General features: G+C 40.5%; 2 protein-coding genes across 6 annotated transcripts in view; one reads left to right on the forward strand and one right to left on the reverse strand.

Moving 5' to 3' along the window:
• The window catches only part of rbfox2 (RNA binding fox-1 homolog 2), a 38,057-nt gene extending 24,640 nt beyond the window's left edge, over nt 1–13,417 (forward strand). For 3 of the 5 annotated variants that reach the window (XM_075462734.1, XM_075462738.1, XM_075462736.1), the window contains 7 exons: nt 3,111–3,198; nt 3,922–3,978; nt 4,375–4,519; nt 5,128–5,173; nt 8,125–8,213; nt 9,593–9,665; nt 10,195–13,417. In XM_075462734.1, the coding sequence (XP_075318849.1) occupies nt 3,111–3,198; nt 3,922–3,978; nt 4,375–4,519; nt 5,128–5,173; nt 8,125–8,213; nt 9,593–9,665; nt 10,195–10,239 (543 nt within the window). In that variant the 3' untranslated portion in view covers nt 10,240–13,417. Of the gene's footprint in view, nt 1–3,110; nt 3,199–3,921; nt 3,979–4,374; nt 4,520–5,127; nt 5,174–5,652; nt 5,690–8,124; nt 8,214–9,592; nt 9,666–10,194 lie in introns of those variants that run through there. The other 2 variants (XM_075462735.1, XM_075462737.1) reach the window with 2 other exon arrangements.
• Nucleotides 13,418–16,047: 2,630 nt separating this feature from the next.
• On the reverse strand, nt 16,048–18,956 carry LOC142379224 (retinal cone rhodopsin-sensitive cGMP 3',5'-cyclic phosphodiesterase subunit gamma-like). The gene is made up of 3 exons (XM_075464366.1): nt 18,908–18,956; nt 17,241–17,356; nt 16,048–16,855 (listed from the first exon to the last, which is right to left on the reverse strand). The coding sequence occupies exons 2-3, from the start codon at nt 17,342–17,344 to the stop codon at nt 16,738–16,740; spliced, it is 222 nt and encodes a 73-aa protein (XP_075320481.1). The 5' UTR covers nt 17,345–17,356; nt 18,908–18,956; the 3' UTR covers nt 16,048–16,737.
• Between the last annotated feature and the right edge of the window lie 452 nt (nt 18,957–19,408).

A 19,408-nucleotide genomic window follows, 5' to 3' on the forward strand; every position in this document is an offset into this window, starting at 1 on the left:
GAAGGGTGGGGGGTGCAGTTGGGGAGGAATGAGACTGCTGTGAGAAGTGTGGTGTCATTTCAGATTTATTTTTCCTCCCCCCCCAAAAAAAAAAAAAAAAACCGAAAAATTACATTTCAGATATGCAAGATGGATGGTAAAAATAAAAGAAGCACTTATTGTTTACGCACACACTTGCATCCACCGCTCTTGGAAAAAGAAACACCAGATCTCATGGAAGTGCATTTTGTTGTGACAACTTTTCTTTTGATTTGTCAGCATGAGCTCAGACTTCCGTTGCAAATGGCCTTGGAGATCAAACACACCATGCTTTCGCCATTTGCTCTGGCTCTTGATCTTAAATCCTGCTTTTGTTTTGTTTTCTTTCTTGCTGCTAAAGCTCTTCTGCATGGTATTTTTGAATGTCCTGCACTCTTCTCTGTGTCTGTGTGTTGGTGTGCAGAATTAAAAAAAAAAAAAAATGGAGGGCGGAGAAAGAAGTTGATGAGAATGCCGGAGATATCTCTCTCGTTTCCTCTCCTTTTTTTTTGTTTTGATTTGTTTAATCGGCTCTCCTCCACCTCTTTCCTCTCTTTTTCACCAGGCCAGTCTGTCTGTCTGTCTCTCCCAGTTTTTGTCTACATTTCTGCTGTACATCCCTCCCCCCACCCCCATATCTCTGTCCATTTTCCTGTTCTGGGTTGTAGTCGGGTAGCATAAACATTGGAGAGTGGGATTAAGATTTTGAGTGATTTCTTTCTTTCTTTCTTTCTTTCTTTCTTTTGTCAGTTATTTGATTATAACCTGGCTAATGATAGTCTGTAGTGTCCCTAGATGTAATTTTCTCTCCATTTGATTGCTCCCTCTCCAAAACCTTTCTGATCTGTGTTCGTAGCGGGTTTGTAGAGTCTAGGTTGTTGTGACGCGGCTGATACTTGTAGGTGACTGTTACATCACTTCCTCTCTACCACAGGGTGGGGGTTGCTTTTCATTACCTCGTTTTGTTTGTTCTTTTTTTTTTTTTTTTTTTGGGTTCATCATTTCTTTCTTACATATATTTTCTCTATTTCCCTGATGATTTTTGTATGTTGTTGTTGTTGTCAGTCTCCACGGTAACTGCTCGCGTGTCCTCACGCCGTTTCCCTGGCAACGGTAAGTCGTGTACACATGGCATCATCTTTGAATGACCCCTCCCCCCCCCCCCCCACCCCCATCCGTCCAGAACAAAAATAAAAATGCACCCAACACCCAAATGAAGGACTCCTTTGCTGAAGGGAGCTTGATTGACTGATTGATAGAACCTGATTGGCTAATCCTGTGGTTGATTGATTGATTGGGGAGGTGGTGAATGAAACTATTACGAGATTAGCCATTGACCGCATGGCATTATAATAAGGCCACTTGTGTAACTGAATGTACTGCATCTATCTGCAAGTGCAACAACTATGACTACCACTTCTTATGCATTCATTCCAATCACCTCTCTAACTGCATTCAGCATATAATTCCAGGGCTGTATCCTGCATGGTTTACTCTCTTTCTAGTCATCTGTATGACGTCATATAGTACTATGTCATCTCTCTGTGTCATGTGTTAGGCAATAGCTGCATTTTTTGCACCTTAGTGGGACAGCATGCTGAAGCATGAGTGCTATGTTAGCTTTACTGGAGAGGGGATAATAGCTGTCTGTTTATCAAGGTGTGCTGCAGTACCCGATTATTTCTTCCTGCACCAATGTGTAGACCCGCTGTTAAGGTACAGCTGTGCAGACTCAACATTCAAATTGAATACATGTATGTGGAAGAGTATTTGGTTACCCAAAATGGGCTGCAAGCATACAGAAATTGAACGCAAATCTACGTCTGTTACACGAGACAAAAAGCTGCCCTGAGACAATTCTTAGCGGACTTGAACGTTTCCAGCAGTGGCAGCGTTTCCTTGTCACTGTTCTGATTTCTGTGAGGAGGTGTCTTTGATTTACTTTTTGATCTGTTTGGTTCTGGATGGTGTGTGTCGGTGGTTGTGTGCTCCAAGGTGTTTCTGGTGTGCGACACTGATCTGAAATGCCTGGCAGTGTTTCACAGCCACGGTTCCATTTGGTATTTTAATTTCTTTTACCTTTTTTTGAGGAATGATATTTGCATCCCCCATCCTCTCTGTCTCTTATCTTAGCCTCTCCCCTCTCTGTATTCGTTCTAGCGCCATTCATTCTTTCGCCATCATTGCCCATGTATAGTTAGATCCAATGCAGGCAAATGCTCAGATATGTGTGTGTGTGTGTGTGTGTCGCATCTTATTGTTTGTTCCTTCCTTAGAAGGACTGCATCTTTGGATGGATTGTTCACTCTCTGCCTCTCTCTTCTCCACCAAATGTCTGTATTTTTCTGTGTCTTTTCACGTGGACTGGCATCTCCTTCTGCATCCCTCTATTTCTGTCTTTTCTCTGTTCTCTCTTCCTCCTCTCCCTCATCTTTCTTCTGTATGATGTGTATTCGATTGGGAGGGCGTCCAACCTCTTTTTGATTGGTCTCTTGCTGCATTCGATGCTTGCTGATTGGCTAGTTTTGCTCACCTCTGGAGATGTGATGCGCTCCTGATTGGCTGTATGTAATTTGTGTACAAACTCTTCGATCTTTGTGGGTTTTTTCTTTCTTTTTTTTTTTTCTTTTGCATTGCGTTCAACTGATGAATCTGCTGCTTAATTCACCTTCTTTCCCCCTCCTTCATTTAGCAGCAATATAATGGTCTTGGATTTTCTTTTGAATGCTTTTGCTCTGAAATGTTTTTGCTGTTTTCTTTGTTCTCTGTGCCAATGGTTGCATTGTTTTGTGCGCAAAACTGCCTGACTACTCACCAGGATCCTCGTTTTCTGTGTCTTTCTCCTTCAAAAGAAGCGCATGCATCAATTACCATTGCTGCTCATCAACAGAATTAACCCCGTCATGAGTAAAGAACTGTTAGAAGAATAAATGACACCTCACACGAAAAAGCAGACGTTTACTATGAAGGCCCCAGTCTTCACTCTCTTTAGGCCAGATTTGATTATGCGACACTTCTGTAGCTTTTCAATACCTTTGAATCGACTGAAATGTGTTCAATTTGGGCTCTGAACCTTTTTGTTTGGCGTCCAGGTCAATAATGCCACAGCCAGAGTGATGACAAACAAGAAGATGACCACACCGTACTCTAACGGAGAGGGCCTCGCTGCACTACCATACGGTAATGCATTTTGCTCAGTTAGACCTGTGACAGATGGATTTCTTTCCCCATTGACTTCATGTCGCAATGTGTCAGATTTTCATAGACGCCTGAGAAAATCACTCGTATTTCTTTTAATGCAGGGAATTGGATTTAGTTGACCTCAGAGGGTATGAGCGTAGTTTGGTGCTGGGGGCGTGTCCACTGAAGACACGGGGGGAGGAGATGCATTGCCAGTTGAACATTGACAAGGTCGACTTTTGCTCGCATTAAATCAGAGAGCTGCTCCGCCATGGATCACTGACTTTAGACTTGCCTTAAAAGTCCTGAACAGAAAATCAATAAACCATTTAACAGTTCGACTTCACAATCAGGTAAAAACCTAGTTTCAGTCTTTTATAGTGTGGTGGAAATTTTAGTAAGGCACAGAGTCAGTTAATTTCTGAGGAGATGAGATGCTTTTAATAATATCTTGCAAGAGAGAACAACACAGTACAGAGTACAGAGCTGCTCTGACCACTTGGGCAAAAACAATTCAGTTATAATACAGATTATTACGTAATCGCTCCTTTGAGGTTATACACAGTAACACTCAATACAATGCATATAGGAATACATTTTTACCTTACAATAGCATCTTTTAAGCAGCTATTGTCTAACACATATATCATATTTCTATGCAGAGCTCTGAATTGAGTTTTTCCTCGAATGTTGCGTTGATGCTGTAATCTTTGTTCATTACAGCTGGTTGGAAGTTGAGTCCGATGGTTGGAGCCATGTACAGTCCTGAGCTCTACACAGGTAAGACACCAAGAACTATCTTCTTTTGTTTTTTTTCAGTCTCTTTGCTTTTGGCTGCTTTACAGCTTTTCAGGGAGCAAAAAATGTTCCCGTTTCCAGTCGTAATCAAAGGTTATGATCAGGCTCTTTTCTCAAATGTGAAGATGTAAATGCCTGTCTTCGTCAAAGTGATACAGGAGTGGATATCTTTTTTTTTTCAATCCTACACTACACTCCTATCCTATGATAAATTATACAGGCATTTACTGCCTTCTCTTCAGCTCAAATGATGAATTGAGAGAATAATCTGCAAATGAATTGATACATGTTCATCTCCATTGGTATTATTTGGAATAAAAGTGGGAGCTACTGGTTCAAACGTAACCCGTCTCCCCATCTGTGACTCTCTTGTGTCAGTACCAGGGTTTCCGTACCAAGCGGCAGCGGCTGCCGCCTCCACTGCTGCGACCTTTCGGGGCGCTCATCTCCGCGGCCGCGCTCGGCCCGTCTACAGTGCAGTTAGGGCAGCTGTCCCGCAGGCTGCCATCCCTACATACCCTGGGTAAACATCACTCAGATGGACATTTTCATAAGAAAAGAAAAACCTGTGAACTAATGAATAATAAAAAGTAGTCAGCTGCCTTCTTTGAAAGCATGGCTTCACTTATTATCAAGTTAGTATTTCATAATGATGCTTGCTGTGTGTTTGAAGAGATTTTTATTCAGGTATTGACTTTGATAGTTTGCTGAGCTGAAATACCATTTCCTTGTATCTCTGAATTGGTGCTGATCCCTTAGAGTATTTGAATTGAATGATTTCTTTTTGGCGGTTTTGTTCTCCCACCGGCTGAAGTAGCAGTAGTATCACTTGAAAGTCTGAGCATCTGTATACAAAGAGGTGGTATTTTGTCTTGCATGTTGCACGGTGTGTAATAATCTCACCCTTCTTTCTCTTCTCTCTCTCACAATCTGTTTGGCACCGTTTTCTCACCCCCCCCCCCCATCGTCACCCTTGTTTGTTTTTCTCTGCACTGCCCACACGGTGGCGCATCACACCATTTTTTCCCCTCATTTTTCTTTTTCGTTTTGTTTTGTTTTGACATCCTACCACCGCTCCTACTCTCTACCTTTCCTTCCTTTCCCCTTCTTTGTCATCTGTCTCCTTCTCAGTGTGATGGCCTATCAGGATGGCTTTTACGGTGCAGCTGATCTCTACGTAAGTATTCCTGTCTCTCCTCCAGTGCCTCACTCGTCACCTACGTTTCCCTCCTCTTTGCCTGTGGGTTTTCAAGTGTGAAATAGCACGGATCAAACCCATAGAGGCGTGTACTTTTGGGTGTTTGGATTCATCCCCACTCCACATTTCATGTTATGACTGAATCTATGATTATGAGTTCAGATTTTTTTTTTTTGGATTACAGTTACATTTTCCACTTCTCTAAAAGCACACAATGTACACTCTCATGTGGAATGTTCCATTAGTGATGTACAGAATTTCACTGCCCAAATACGATCGCCCCCCAGTGCAGGACACACTTAAATCACACGCTCATTCACGAGTAGACTCTTCTAGGGTTTGTTTCTGTGCATTTGTGAGTAAGTCTTGTACCAATGTGATTATGAGTGTGTGCCTGTGTGTAATAGTGTGCGCGTGTGTGACCAGGTTGACAATAGCTGTTTCTGTTCTCTCTGTAGACTAGTGTTTCAGGACATTAGTGGCAGATTGCCCCAGGTAGGGTTTACACACTCTGTGTGAGAGCCAGTGTGCATCCTCCTCGTCTCCAATGATTGCGTGCTGCTAGACATTATTGACCATCTGAGATTGAAATGCCTCTGTCTTCTTCTACTAACTCACTGGATTCTGACATGGGTGGAGTTACGGAAGGGGGAGAAAAGAATTCAGCTCAAATCTGATTTGATCAATAATACAATATTCCTCCAAGTGATGTGGACATGGATTTTTTTATTATTTTTTTATTTTTTATATGGAAGTAGCTCCAGTGTAATGCAACTGAGATCTCAGAATATTATTTCGTAAGATTTAGGGAAACTAAATCCAACCAGATCTATGTTATACATCCAGCCGAAGTTGAAGACTTTTATTTGTTTGCATTTACGTAAAAAAAGATGGATGAAAATGGTACATTGCAAAGAACTTTAGCCGGCCCTTATTTCTTTACATTTTGCTTCCAAGCAGCCAGACTTTCTTGTAACCTTTTAAGATGGTCTTGAGCTTTCTGAAAGTTTTCTTTGGACATTGGCTGCTTTCTCACTAATTTTTAGTCCAGCCCATTTTCAGAGGAATGTGTTTTTTTTTTTTTTTTTATTTGTGAAACCACTTAACACTGATTTATGGATTATTCAAGCATAAAAAGGGCATCTAACCTATAGATGGCATAGAACCAATTCTGTAATTGTAGCTTTAGGCACTTTTTCAACTAGCAGATGTCCCAAAGACACATTATTTGTTCACATTTCCTTAGCTGCATCTACAAAAAACCTCAAAGTTGACAGTTTTATAGACATAAAAAAAAAGCAGTTTTTTTCACCTTCAATTTAATTCCGAAAGAGATATTGGCCACAATCTTGACATATTTCTGGTAAAAATGCCAATCCTGACCGTAAAAATGTTACTTAATAAAATTGACGAATGAACAATTGCGCTGGGAAAAATACTCTCCGTAATTTAGTCATCTGATAATTCTGCACCCTGATAATGTTCCCCTGAGGACAATAAAACTCATCTTTCCTTTGTTCAGCGTTGACGTTATAGGTCTAGTAACATTTTCAATTGACCTCAGAGCCTGGTTCGGTTCAGAAGTTAAATTGCCTAATATTTACTCAGCCTCGCTATGGATGGATCACTAAAAGGATGTATTTACATGATAAAGAAAGACAAGACTATATGACAAGAGATCTGATGTAGCACTGGGTGTACACTGGCAGTCAAAGGATGTACTGTAGGACAATGATATTCATCCAATCTGCAGTTAATTCAGACCCCTTCCAGGAATCTCCCTATCTGTTTCACCTGTGGCATGCTAACTGAATCAGTGTCAGCATGCGGACGTACTTACAAGGCTGACCCCCTCCCCAACCCTCTCCTACTTCCTCCCACCTTTTTCCATTTAAAAAAAAAAAAAAAAAAGTCAACTTTTCATGTGTTTTTTTTTCTCTTTCTCCGTCTTCTTCATTTGTAAAGTAGCTTTACTCTCCATCACCTCACTCTGGTCATTTTCCTTTTCTCGTACATTTTATCATTATTCTCTCTCTTACAGTCCAGTTTAGTTTCTCAGACTCTTCTACCTTTCTGCCATTTTACAACACCACCCCCATCTCCTCTTCCCTCTCCTTCCCAGTCCAGCCTTCCTCCCATAGCAGCAACTGTGTGGTCCTGAATGCAGGGACTTGGTCGTGACTGATTCTTTAGGGTAGAATGCAGTGGTGTGCGCTGTTTGTTTTTATTTTATTTTTTTTAAAGGGTGTTATGACCTAATACATGTTCTGAGTTTGGGAAAGCATGCTGTGTCTGTCAGTGATTGGTTGCTGGCCACGTGAGAGTGAGCGTGTTTGCCCCTTTTTTTTTTTTATCCAACTGGCTGACTGTCTTCTTACACCTGTAGTTTTCTTTTATTTTCCTTTAGTGCGTCCGTTCATCAGCTGTTCATCCAAACATAAATAATGACACAATCATCCTGCCACCCCTTCCCCTTTCTCTAACTGTGTGTTTTTGGAAGGGAACGGGGGTGGGACACGGATATGGCTATGAGCTCTCTCTCCCTCTCTGTCGAACTCACAGAAGGGAAGATGAAGCACTCGAGTGCTGCAAACAGTAAAAAGCACCGTGTACGATTCAGGCTATTTTTGCTGAGTTAGTCATGGAGTGAGAGAGCCACACAGAGCCTGAGCTACATTCTTGTGAATGCCGTACTGCACCAGATTATCCAGTTTTGCTGACTGTCTGCTTGTTAATCTTCGCTCTTCTCTGCAGTTTTCTCTCACAATGTAACCCTTTAGATTCACTACTAGTGTTCTACTCTGCAGAAGAAATGGCAGACATTGAACAGGAGTCTCATCTTCTTTCTGTCCCTTTCTGCCAATCCCTTCATTTCCTCTCTCTCTCTCTCGCTTTCCTCCACCTCCCTCCTTTTCATCGCCTCCTCACAGGGTGGTTATGCAGCGTATCGTTACGCCCAGCCGGCTGCTGTAGCGACTCCTGCAGCTGCAGCCGCCGCAGCTGCCGCTTACAGTGACAGGTGAGTCGACTGTTCAGAACATCTCAGTTCCCTTCTCTTAAAGACCAAAGTTTCAGGTTGCAAGTGGGAGTAGTTACCCGTAAAGCTAGTTACTACCCGAGTTCCCGAGAATTACAAAAATGCACCACATGTAAATGCATGTACAAGAATGCGCCGACGAGCAAATTTCATAATATTCACAATGGTATGTAGCCAATGTTTTAGTGTTTTATGAAAAATAATAGCTCAACCTGGGACAGAGGCAACAAAAGGCTGGAAAAGCAAGTGTTGCTAGAAAGAATCAGCTGGAGGAGCGTGTTGCAACTAATTAGGTTAATATAACAGGACTGGGTATACAAAAGAATACCTTAGAGAGGTAGAGTCTCTCAGAAGTAAAGATGGGCAAATGTTTCTCAACTGATGACTTTGAATATTCCGTCATTTACAGTACATGATGTCATCAGAAGAGTATCTGGACACACTGTAGAGAATCAGTTTAGGATGCCTGTGATCTTCAGCCACTGCATGGCTCAGGAACGCCTCCAGAAATCTCTGTATCTGAACTCTGTTCAGTTTGCTGTGCCATCCACAAATGCGGGTTAAAGCTCGATCATGCAGAGAAGGAGCCATACGTGAACACAATCCAGAAGCTGTGCCTTCTTCTTTGGTCCAAAATATCATTTTAAAGTTGACTGAGACAAAGTTGAAAACTGTTCGGTGGTCAGAATAATAGAATTTTGCATTTCTGTTTTGGAAATCATGGGCTGGGTCCTCCAGACTAAAGAGGAGAGGAACCATCCAGCTTGGTATCAGTGCTGAGTTTCAGATTCTGCATCTGGACTGATGCACCTGCAGTCCAGACCTTTCACCTATTGAAAACGTTTGTGGCATCACGAAACGCAAAATATGATGAGCAGTTAAAATCCTATATCAGACAAGTATGTGACATAAATCCTTTCCTGAGGGTGCAGCAGCTGGTCTCAGTTCCCAGACGTTTACAGGATAGTGTGGTAAACATGTCTCTGTCCAAACTTAAAAAAAAAAAAAAATTTAAGGTGTGTTGCTCTCATCAAAAGTCAAATGTCTCATTTTCAACATTTGATATGTTTCCTGTGTTCGATTGTGAGCAGAATATTGCTTTATGGGATTTGGGGATTTGGAGATTGCGTTCTGTTTTATTTATATTCACACAGTGTCCCATCTCTTTTGGGACTGAGTTTGAACATTAAACAAAATGCGTGAGTAACTTTGTCCAGATTATGAAGAGAGAAGATTTAAAGTACTTTGGGCTTTCCCACCAAACAGGGAAACATTCCTTTCTCTGGCAGTGACGAAATGTTTTGAATCTAATTTTCCTTTTCTTTTTTTCCCTCTAAAACATTCTGTGATGTTTCTTACAGCTATGGACGAGTTTACACGGCAGACCCCTACCATGCTGCACTTGCTCCGGCTGCCTACGGCGTTGGAGCTATGGTAAGAAAATGACACCATACACAGAAGGTTTCTGGAGTTCATAGCGTAATCAGTTGGCCAATGATCCCACTCAAAATAAAAACTACTTGCTCGTTCTTTCACTTATAAACGGGCATTAGGACCTACTGGAGCCTCCACCTCACCATCATACCACTTTGGTCTCTTTGAAGTGGAGTTGTATAAATGGTTCAGCCATGAGCACATACTATGCACTTAGCTTCAGAGCATACCAACACCACAGGTGTTTACTTTGTGTCTCTTTCACAGCAACATTATTCCACTTCCACGAACTAAAGCCTCTTGTAATTAAATCACAGACTCGTTGGGCTCAGCGGAAAATGCAACAGACGGGAAGCCCAGTGCTGAACATGACATTGAAAGGATCGATTTGTTTTTGTGTGTTTTTTTTTTTTGTTTGTTTGTTTTTTTCATGATTTATTGAACGCTGAAATGAAAATGTGTGGTAAATCACTGGGTGCACCCTGAGATGAAAGCATTCTAAATGTCTGTCTCCTCTCTTGTTTTATAGGCCACGCTGTACAGGGGAGGCTACAGTAGATTCGCCCCTTACTAAAGACACTTCATTTCCCAGGAGCTCCTCTCTTCCATTGAATTACTCTGTAAGAGCTCCCCCTGATGTTGTGGAGGTGGACTGCACCCCATTTTAAGTGTGGAGTTGACCACAACAAAGAAATTTCAGATCCCATCCCCAGAGCAGTCTCTACGTTTTCTTATATACGCTACTACAAAAATAGAGGAATGCTGTATTAAAGACTGAAGGATGGCCTTTACATTAAAAAAGAAGAAAAAAAAAATTAAGACTGAAAATGGCCACCTTCCCTATTGCACGGCTGTATTATAGTCTCCCCCCTCCCCTTCCCTCTTCTTCCCTCGGCACTCAGCAGCACAAGATTTGGGGACGGAGCCCAGATGTTCTTCCAAAGGCTGTATGTGGATACTTGACATTTCAACAGCTGTCATTAATGTATGAGAAAGCTGAGAGCTGCGTGGCGTGCTCACACTTGTGGATGTAAGGAAAGAAAGAGAGGGAAAGGAGCAATCGAGGTGTCAACAAAACATCAGGGCGGTAGAGGGAAAGAAGTAAGGTGCCTGGAGAGAGAGAGAGAACGCCTGAAAACATTTTGACCCAGAATGAACGAGTCACCAGTATGATAAAGCACCCACTGGTGGATTTTAGTGAGTTTTTTTTCCTCCTGAACGTGGGCGGATAGTAAAGACGAGAGTTCCAGCCCTGCTGCGTTCTGCTTCGAAGGCGACCGGACACGGCAGATCGGAGGGATTATGGAAAGCTGAAGGAGGGAGGGTCTATTTAGAGCTGTTCCTTACCTCAAGTTTTCTTAGTATGTGGAAATGGTAAACCTTTAAACTTACAATTGTTATGATATGCAAAGAAATTAGTTTAGAGAAAAAAAAAGTTACCAAATTATAATTATTATTATTATTATTACTGTTGTAATTATTCTCATTACATGAAAGCATTGGGGGTTTTTTTTTGTTTGTTTGTGGGTTTTTTTTACCCGGCTACACAGCAGTCGCTGCTGTGATGGAGGTTCAGCAGTTGAACCATGGGGTTGAAATCAGAAAAATCACTATCGATATTACAAATACTCCACATTTCGACTATATAACACAACTATGTCTCACATGTTCCTGGTACACATTTCTCAATATGTGTGACCGTCACTTAACACTACGAGAAGTGCGACACTACACTGCAAACATCTTCTTGTTGAGTTTACATCCAAATTAGATCATCGAGCTGCAGCCCTGGGATTCAGGTATCTGTTGAGCGTGTAATGATCCTTTTAATGTAGAGATGCCCCCCCCCCACCCCACCTCGTGCTCCATCTTTTATAGAGTCAAAGCACCGGACGAGTCTTCCTGAAACATACTTTTAGTGGGTAATTGCGATTTTAAGATGCTGCCAACAGCAATTACTGAGCAAGAGAGAAATTCAGTTAGAATTCATAGTGAATATTTAAATGCAAAACACATTATTATTGTGCATATTTCTATACTGTTGTACCCTATATTTCCAGAACGTGGCTTTATTGGCTTTTGTTTTTGTTCCAAAGATTTGTAGAAAGCACATTTTTCTGCCGTATGTATAAATATATTATCTGTGTTATTGTTATCATAATCTTATAGCTGTCTTTATTTACCTTCTTTTCGTTGTTTTTTTTTTGTTTTTTTTTTAAATATATATAGATATATATAGATATATATATATATATATATACATAAAAGTGTTGTTCCTTCTTTAGCAAGGTGCACATTTCAAGTTTTGTTTCTTTTGCTTTGGATTAAAGTTCCTGAGCTATGAGCAGACCCAAGTTGTGACAGTTAAAGGTATGCAGGTAACTTTTTTTTTTTCTTCTTTACTTAAATTCTCAGTTAAATATTCAATCAGTCCAGGTTGTTTTTTTTGTTTGTTTGTTTGTTTTATTTGCTGTTGTTCATTTATTTTAATTTTTTTAACTTTTGATTGATCATAAGATCCGGCCAGCATTACCACCTTCTCTTATACATTTCACAATATACAAAAACAACTGTTTTGTTTTCTTTCTTTCTTCGTGTGTGTGTGTGTGTGTGTGTGTGTGTGTGTGTGTGTGTGTGGCCATATTTTGCTGGTGAGACATTTGGAACGAATGAGGGTAGGTCTGTGGCGTTTTGTTTCAAATCAACTGTGTTCCTTTCTTTTAACATTTAATAGTCTTCTTTTGTTATTGATTTCAAAGCAGATTCCTTACATTTCAGTGGCTAAATCTGTCGGCTTTACTGGTGTGGTTTTGTCCAGGTTTGTTTGAAGGTAAAATTTCCGAAAGTGTTATCACTCGCACATACGCAGGTTGATATTCCAGCCCGGTGAAAAGCTAAACATCAGTGTGGGATGTGATCTATGGATCTGTGTAAAGTGGGAATGTGATTTAAACTCATTTCAGCGCTAACTCTGTGTTTTCCTCTTCTCGACTCGGAAAAACATGCAGGACAGTCGTGTTTTTGTACTCGTGGCATGAAACACTTCGTCTTTTCTTTTTCTTTTTTTTTCTTTTTTTTTCATTTTGAAAAAACGTCTTCATATTTTGCTCTGGACAAAATTTTAAAAGAGAAAAAGAAGGCGCCAGCCAAAGACGCTAACAGTCCCCAGCATGTTCTGGTTCCCAACTTAAAAATTGCTACAAAAAAAAAAAAAAAAGATTTAAAAAAAAACACACAAAAATGGACTTTTGGAGCCACTGACGGCATGGACAGACCAGCATGAGCGATACTTGTCAAGTTTTAAAACAAAAAAAAAAGAAAAAAAAAGTTTTGCATGAATCTTGTGTCTTTTTCATATTTGCCTCCTTAGCAGCAGTGTCCAGCTGCTTTTTTTTTTTTCTTTACCACTAAACTTGTTGACGGGCAGCTGGCGGTTTGACGCCGGTTAACACGACAAAGAGCACAGTGCTATTTGGCAAAAAAGGCCTGTTGACAAACAAAATGGTTGCTGCGACAATAACATGTTGCAGCTTCATTTTCCTGTCACGGTTTTCTTCTGTATAATAGAAAACTATGTGGTCATTCTTCATAGTAGCTTTGGTTTTCTCAATGAACAGTCCTCTCCCTCCCCTGTCTGTATCCCCCTTGACTGCCATTATGTTTTTTTTTGTTTTTGTTTTTGTTTTTTTTTGTTATTTTTTTGTTATTGAATGTCCATATAAAATGTTTTATATAAAATGTTATGTTGTGAATGAGCTTCCTGTGGGTCTTTAATATTTTATTTATTTATATATGTAAAGTTATTCATTTACTCAAGAGAATTAGCTGTATTGTATAATTCAGCATGCAGGAAAGGCTGGAAGTTGATTGATCTCCATATGAAGTAACTAATACTGTCGCCTAGTGGCAGTCGCTGACCTTTTTTGGAACTTGGAACCAGTTGAAACATTTTCATAGCAGTAAACATAAAGCGAGACGTCACCTCCGAAAAGAACATTTTGGCTCCCACTTGATTATTTCCAAGGGGTGTGAAGATTCAGCTATGGATCAGATCCCATTTTTAAGTTCTTATTGTTAAACGATACACTGACTCCTGGTCCAATTCCACTGTTAAACAGACTAAAGTCAGCTGTATAAAGTTTTGCACTGAACCTGCTTAACATCAGTTGCTGGGTGTCGGTTCACGAGCGAAAACATATCTGAAGCTTTTATTTCCTTTTTTGAAAAGCTGCAAACAAGACGTAAAGTGGACATGTCCGGAAAAACGGCAGTGAGTCAGGTGAGTGTATTGTTTGGTGAGCTCATTTTCTTATTTGCCAGCTCAGATGGGATTCACAGAGTCGTTTCCGTTCCTCCTAATGTGCATCCTAGTAAGTCAGTCTCATAACAGGCTCTCGTGTTGTTGCTCGCGATTCAAAAAACACAAGCGTGTCAAACGACGTCATCATAGTTTTCAGTGGCCCTTTTGAAATCATAATTCTTGGAGACCTTTGTATTCTATAAGAAGGAAAAAATAAAATGTCTGTTCACTGGCAGTGTCTGTAGAGCATCAGTCATTGGGTGAGAAGGCATGGTGAAAGATCTGCAGAACCTGTGGATGCTGGCGCAAGCAGGAACAGCATTGGAGACACAAAGATAGCTGGGATAGACTCAGCCCCAAATTGGGTGAAGTGGGTATATATTTGCACCTTTTCAACTTATTAAACTGTTTCTTCAGTAACATGATCCCCTTGCCTGTTGCCGATTGTCTGTTGTTTGTAGAAACGCTACAAAGCAAACTAGGAGGCCATCATGATTTTTATTTTTTTTTCCCACGTTGCGCATCAAAACAAAAAAGGTCAAAGAGGTCATTCTCAATTCCCAGGTTGCCTCCAGAGAATTTGGAATAACTTTTGATGATCGCTCTACTAGAGGTGGAACGATATACTTTGGTCACGATTCGATTGTATCACGATTCTTGATAATTGCAATTCTACAAGTATTGCGATTCGATATAATCAGTAATTGCAATTTTCTTCCTCCTTAAAAAAACAAACAAGTTGAATCATACGCTCCTAGAATGAATGTCGTTCCCATAAACCAGGGGTCCCCAACCACCGGGTCGCGGAATTGCATAAACGATGCACATAAGTCTGTGTCAGTCAGTCCAGCAGCTGATATTTATTTCAACTCAGACAAAAAGAGGTACTTAACATGTACAGCCTTTTTTAAAGTTTACAGTTACAAAATGAATTGAAATGTCCACACAGCACAAATGTGGGCTAGTTTTAACATAACTTAATGTAATGAATTGATGAAGTTTTTCTGGACACGGATATGATGTAATATAATCGATTCTGGGGAGAAAAATCGATTTTTAAAATCATCCCATTAAAAGTCGCGACATGTACATGAATCCTTTTTTTCACCCGCCCCTACGCCCTACTGTAAACACTTGGTAAATTAAACTGCTGCCTTTGTACCACACAGTCATGACTTAATCTAGGGCTGCACGCTGGTGTGGTGGTTAGAACCGTCGTCTCACGGCACAAGGGTTCCAGGTTCAATTCTGTGTGGAGTTTGCATGTTCTCCCTGCGTATGTATGCATGGGTTCTCTCCAGGTACCACCCCCCCAAAAAAATATGCATGTTAGGTTAATTGGTGATGCAAAATTGTTCCTAGGTGTGAGCGCCCAGCCACCGGGGAATGCAAGCCAGTGTATTTCTATTTATCCGGTCCCAAGCCCGGATAAATGGGGAGGGTTGCGTCAGGAAGGGCATCCACCGTAAAACTTGCCAAATCAGTGATGCGAGATCGACTTGCTGTGGCGACCCCTGATAAAGGGAGAGGCCGAAAGAAGAAGAAGTCATGACTTGGTCTACAATCATGCCAGCGACTCCTGGAGCACTTAAGAACAGTGATATTTTGACCTACTTAAATACCCATACTGACAATTACAATCTCATCCTTTGCAACTGTACTTAGACGGTTAAAACTGCAATGTGTATCCGTCTCCAGCACAGCTGAGGCTGATCATTTTTGGCCATCATTTTGCTGGTGCTTGGCTAGGAACTTCTCGAGATTTAACAGCTAAATGATCAACGTTCAGCAAAAATCAAATCAGCCAGCCGACCAGATTTCTACATGGATGACAACATATTTTGATCCAAAACACAATGCGAAAGGTGGTGCTGAAGGGCAACTCCAGGGAGTCCGTGCATAATGTTGTACCAAGCCAACGATTAGATGTTGAGTCATTTTTACCAGATAAATGAAAACTTTTCCAGTGAAATGAAAAATGTACGAGATCACCAAAGTCAATTAAGTTCGACCTCGAGGATCACAGTGTTGTGTGTAGAATTTATTGGTTGAATTATTTCAACGAGATGGAGCGACTGCTCAACATAACCATCCCTCAAGACATTAGCATGGCTAATTACAGCAGCTTTAATGATGCATAATTGTACATTACATCATCTAGAATTGGTTACAAGTTTCTCTTACAGTACTGTCTTCAGGATCAGATATGAATTGCCTGAGAGTTTAACTTTATCACTCCGTGTGAGTTTGGGGTTTGAGACGAGACATAATTTCTTGGGGAAAATATTTCAGACATAATTCTGTACTCACGTTTCACATTGATAATTCATAAAAATATATATCTTTCATAAACGGCTGTACATTAAGAAGAAATAGCTCCAAAGAGGGGGAGAGAGATGGAGACAAAGGCAGAAGAGAGGAGAGAAAGGTAAAAAGTGATAAAGTTACAGCACTGATCAGTCTTGATTTGTCCTACGACAGTCTCTCAAAGAAGCATCAGTGGAGTGCAAAATACTGGAGAGGAAGTCTGGGGCTACCGCTTGAAGCGTGGAAACCTCAATGAAGCACATATAAATAAATAATCACAATTTATATATATATATTACAGATTGTATTGCTATTTTGACACATCTCTGAGACAGCTGAGTTTTGGTGCATTATAACAAACATGAGGTCAGGTAACTCGGGAGGCAAAGGGGAACAGGGCCAGATGGGTGCAGCAACAGTAGTGCAGGTGGGTAACACGGGTGGGGTGAAGACATGGGAAGGTTTCTAGACGATTCCATATTTCGCCAGGTCGCTGAGCTCCATGTCCCCGAAGGCTTCCCATGGGCAAACCACTGTGATGTCTGTGCCAAGGCCCTCCATGCCGGGGATGTCGTCTCCGAATCTGCAACGAAAAAAACCACGATTTAACTCCCCCAAATCTTTTCCATTGTTGTGTGACTTTTAAAGGAAGAACGAGCTCTCGTGTGTTGTTATCATCAGCATTATTTTTTATTTTTCCAATTAAAACACTGTTTCAGGTAAAAGCAAAATAATTCAAAAGCATCAAAATCATTTTACATTAAATTACTAATGGGTGTGAGAGGAATCTAAATTTTGTAGATCGCAAAAGGTCTTTCGTTCAATCCGAGGTGGCCACGAAATGAATCGTGAATCAAATGGAGAAGGAGAAACAAAACAGTCTCGCCTCACAAAACTTCTTCCATATATTGGACCTTTCTATGTTATCACTGATGATGTTGTTTTAATGTTGTTCTTATGTTTCTTACCCCTTCTGGCCTGGTTTTGGGGCCTTGCTCTTGAAGGTACGAGCAGTCCTCTGCTTGAACTTGGGAGGTGCCTTCTTGTCAGCGGGAGTTGCGACATCTGCCATTTTGCTGGTTTGCTGAAGGTTTAGAAGAAGCAAGAGCAAAATATATAAGTTCCCAATACATTGCACTGTTTATAAACCCAGGCTATAAACTTATCTATTTTGCCAGTCATTGAAAGGTTTGGAACGGCTGCAACGGCTGTGTCTGCCATCTTTTATGCTCTGAGATAGACCGAAGTAACAGTTTTTTAGTTAATCTTGATCTTTAACAGCTTTTCCCCTTCATCCTGATCCTCCTCTTCTAAGTTCCAACTCCCCCGCCCCTCGATGATGTAACTCTTTCAGGGGAGGTGAAATTATATGTCGCAGCGCCTTAAGACCCTGTTACACAAAGAGATTTGTCTATTTTTACAACTTATAGCTTTTAAGATTCTTCTTGGCATAGTTATAGACCAGAATATCACCTATTTCAAAAGCAAGACTTAAGTCAATACACTTACTGTGCGTCAATAAACCCTATGATCCTATAAGAAGATTTTCCACTTAACAACTAATTTTTAATCTACTTTAATCTGTCAAACAAGCACATCTTGAGGGAAAGCTCAGCAGTGCTCGGCATTTGACCTCAGATGTACTTGGACTTGACTGATGTCTTCTCTGGACGCATAGTAAATGGGTTTTCGATTTCACACCCGAATTTCTTTTTTTCACACTTCTCAGTGAGGTTCAAGCCTATCTTGATGTAAAATTCGAATTATTCCTACACTTTTATTTGACCAGGATATCTCGTTATCGATCTAGATCTCTTCTTCTGGTGAGTCCTGGCAATTACTGCAGCACATCTTATTTAACAGGAAACAGAGCAGATTCAACCCTCACTTAATGGTGGAAGAGCATAAAATAAGGTTGGTGATCAAACGCGGTGCAATTTTAAAAACATTTACAAAACGTGACTTTTACAGATGTTTCCTCTGTGTTTTAACATTTCTCCACTTTTTTTAATGTATGTTTAAACAATCTTTTTTTGTGGCTTTTCACTTTTGTTAGTAAAGCCAGCGTGTGTTGCTTTTTCAGAGAACATTCAAGCTTCTGTTTACTGTAATATGAAATGTCTTGTAAGATTAAAAACACTTTACTAAATGTTTAAAGGATGAAAGTCCAAATTTGAAATTTGATGACGTGGTGTTTATCATTTATATTTGCCAAATGTATTTTTAATATCCCTGAAATAGGGTAAAATACATTTCTATAGGATGCCTACCCATGGCTGAATGCAGTTACTGTCGTGAAAACGACCAGGTGGCTTAAAAAGGATTTAAATGAGCTTTCGAGTCGACTTGCGTTCTTTTCTATTGTTAAATTAGTTTGTGCCAAAACTGAAAAATTGAAAAAAAGTGTATTTGATAAGACTTCAGCCTCCTGACTGTTCCCAGCTTTCACAGAGCGCAAATAAGTTATCACATCAACTTCTGTAATACCTCTCAACAATTTCTGATGAAACATCAAACACTTGAGTTTTTTTCTAAGGAAGAGTATGTGAGTGCTGATTCCGTCTGTATCTGAGGCTAACACCGCTTTCCCTGCACAGCTGAAACAGCATTGTAAAAGTCGGAGTGTCAGTCTTACCTTTTCCTGCAGTTGGACTGTTGGTTACTTGTTGGTGTTGCTCTGGTCAGCTTCAATCTGTCTGGTCTCTCTCTTGTCCCCCTTTTATATGCCTATACTCCCTCCCCCTTTTCTCTAATCCCCCGCCTTAATGCGCCCTGCCATGTGAAGATGACTGCCACCTTACATAATGAGGCATCACTGTGAAAAGTAAACAACTCTGTTTCCCACCATAGAAATACTATTTTGTGAATACTTTTTTTTAAGGTAAATATTGTGTATTGTTGTCATTATCAGCCCCATTAAAAACAGTGCATTTGATTGTTTCAGTCGCAATAAAAACAAGATGATAAAGTGTGGGAGGACTCTGGAAAAGCAATGATGAAGCCTTTGAATGAAGAATGGCCTAAAATAAGATGAGATAAGGGAGGAAAGTGTGTCATACAAATAGCATGATTAATGTTTTACTATCTCCTGAGTTTTTGTGACATGGGTCATTGGTCATTTAAGGATCCACTTACA

This window comes from Odontesthes bonariensis, chromosome 4 (genome assembly GCF_027942865.1).
Source record: "Odontesthes bonariensis isolate fOdoBon6 chromosome 4, fOdoBon6.hap1, whole genome shotgun sequence".
In the NCBI taxonomy this organism is placed as follows: Eukaryota; Metazoa; Chordata; class Actinopteri; order Atheriniformes; family Atherinopsidae; genus Odontesthes; species Odontesthes bonariensis.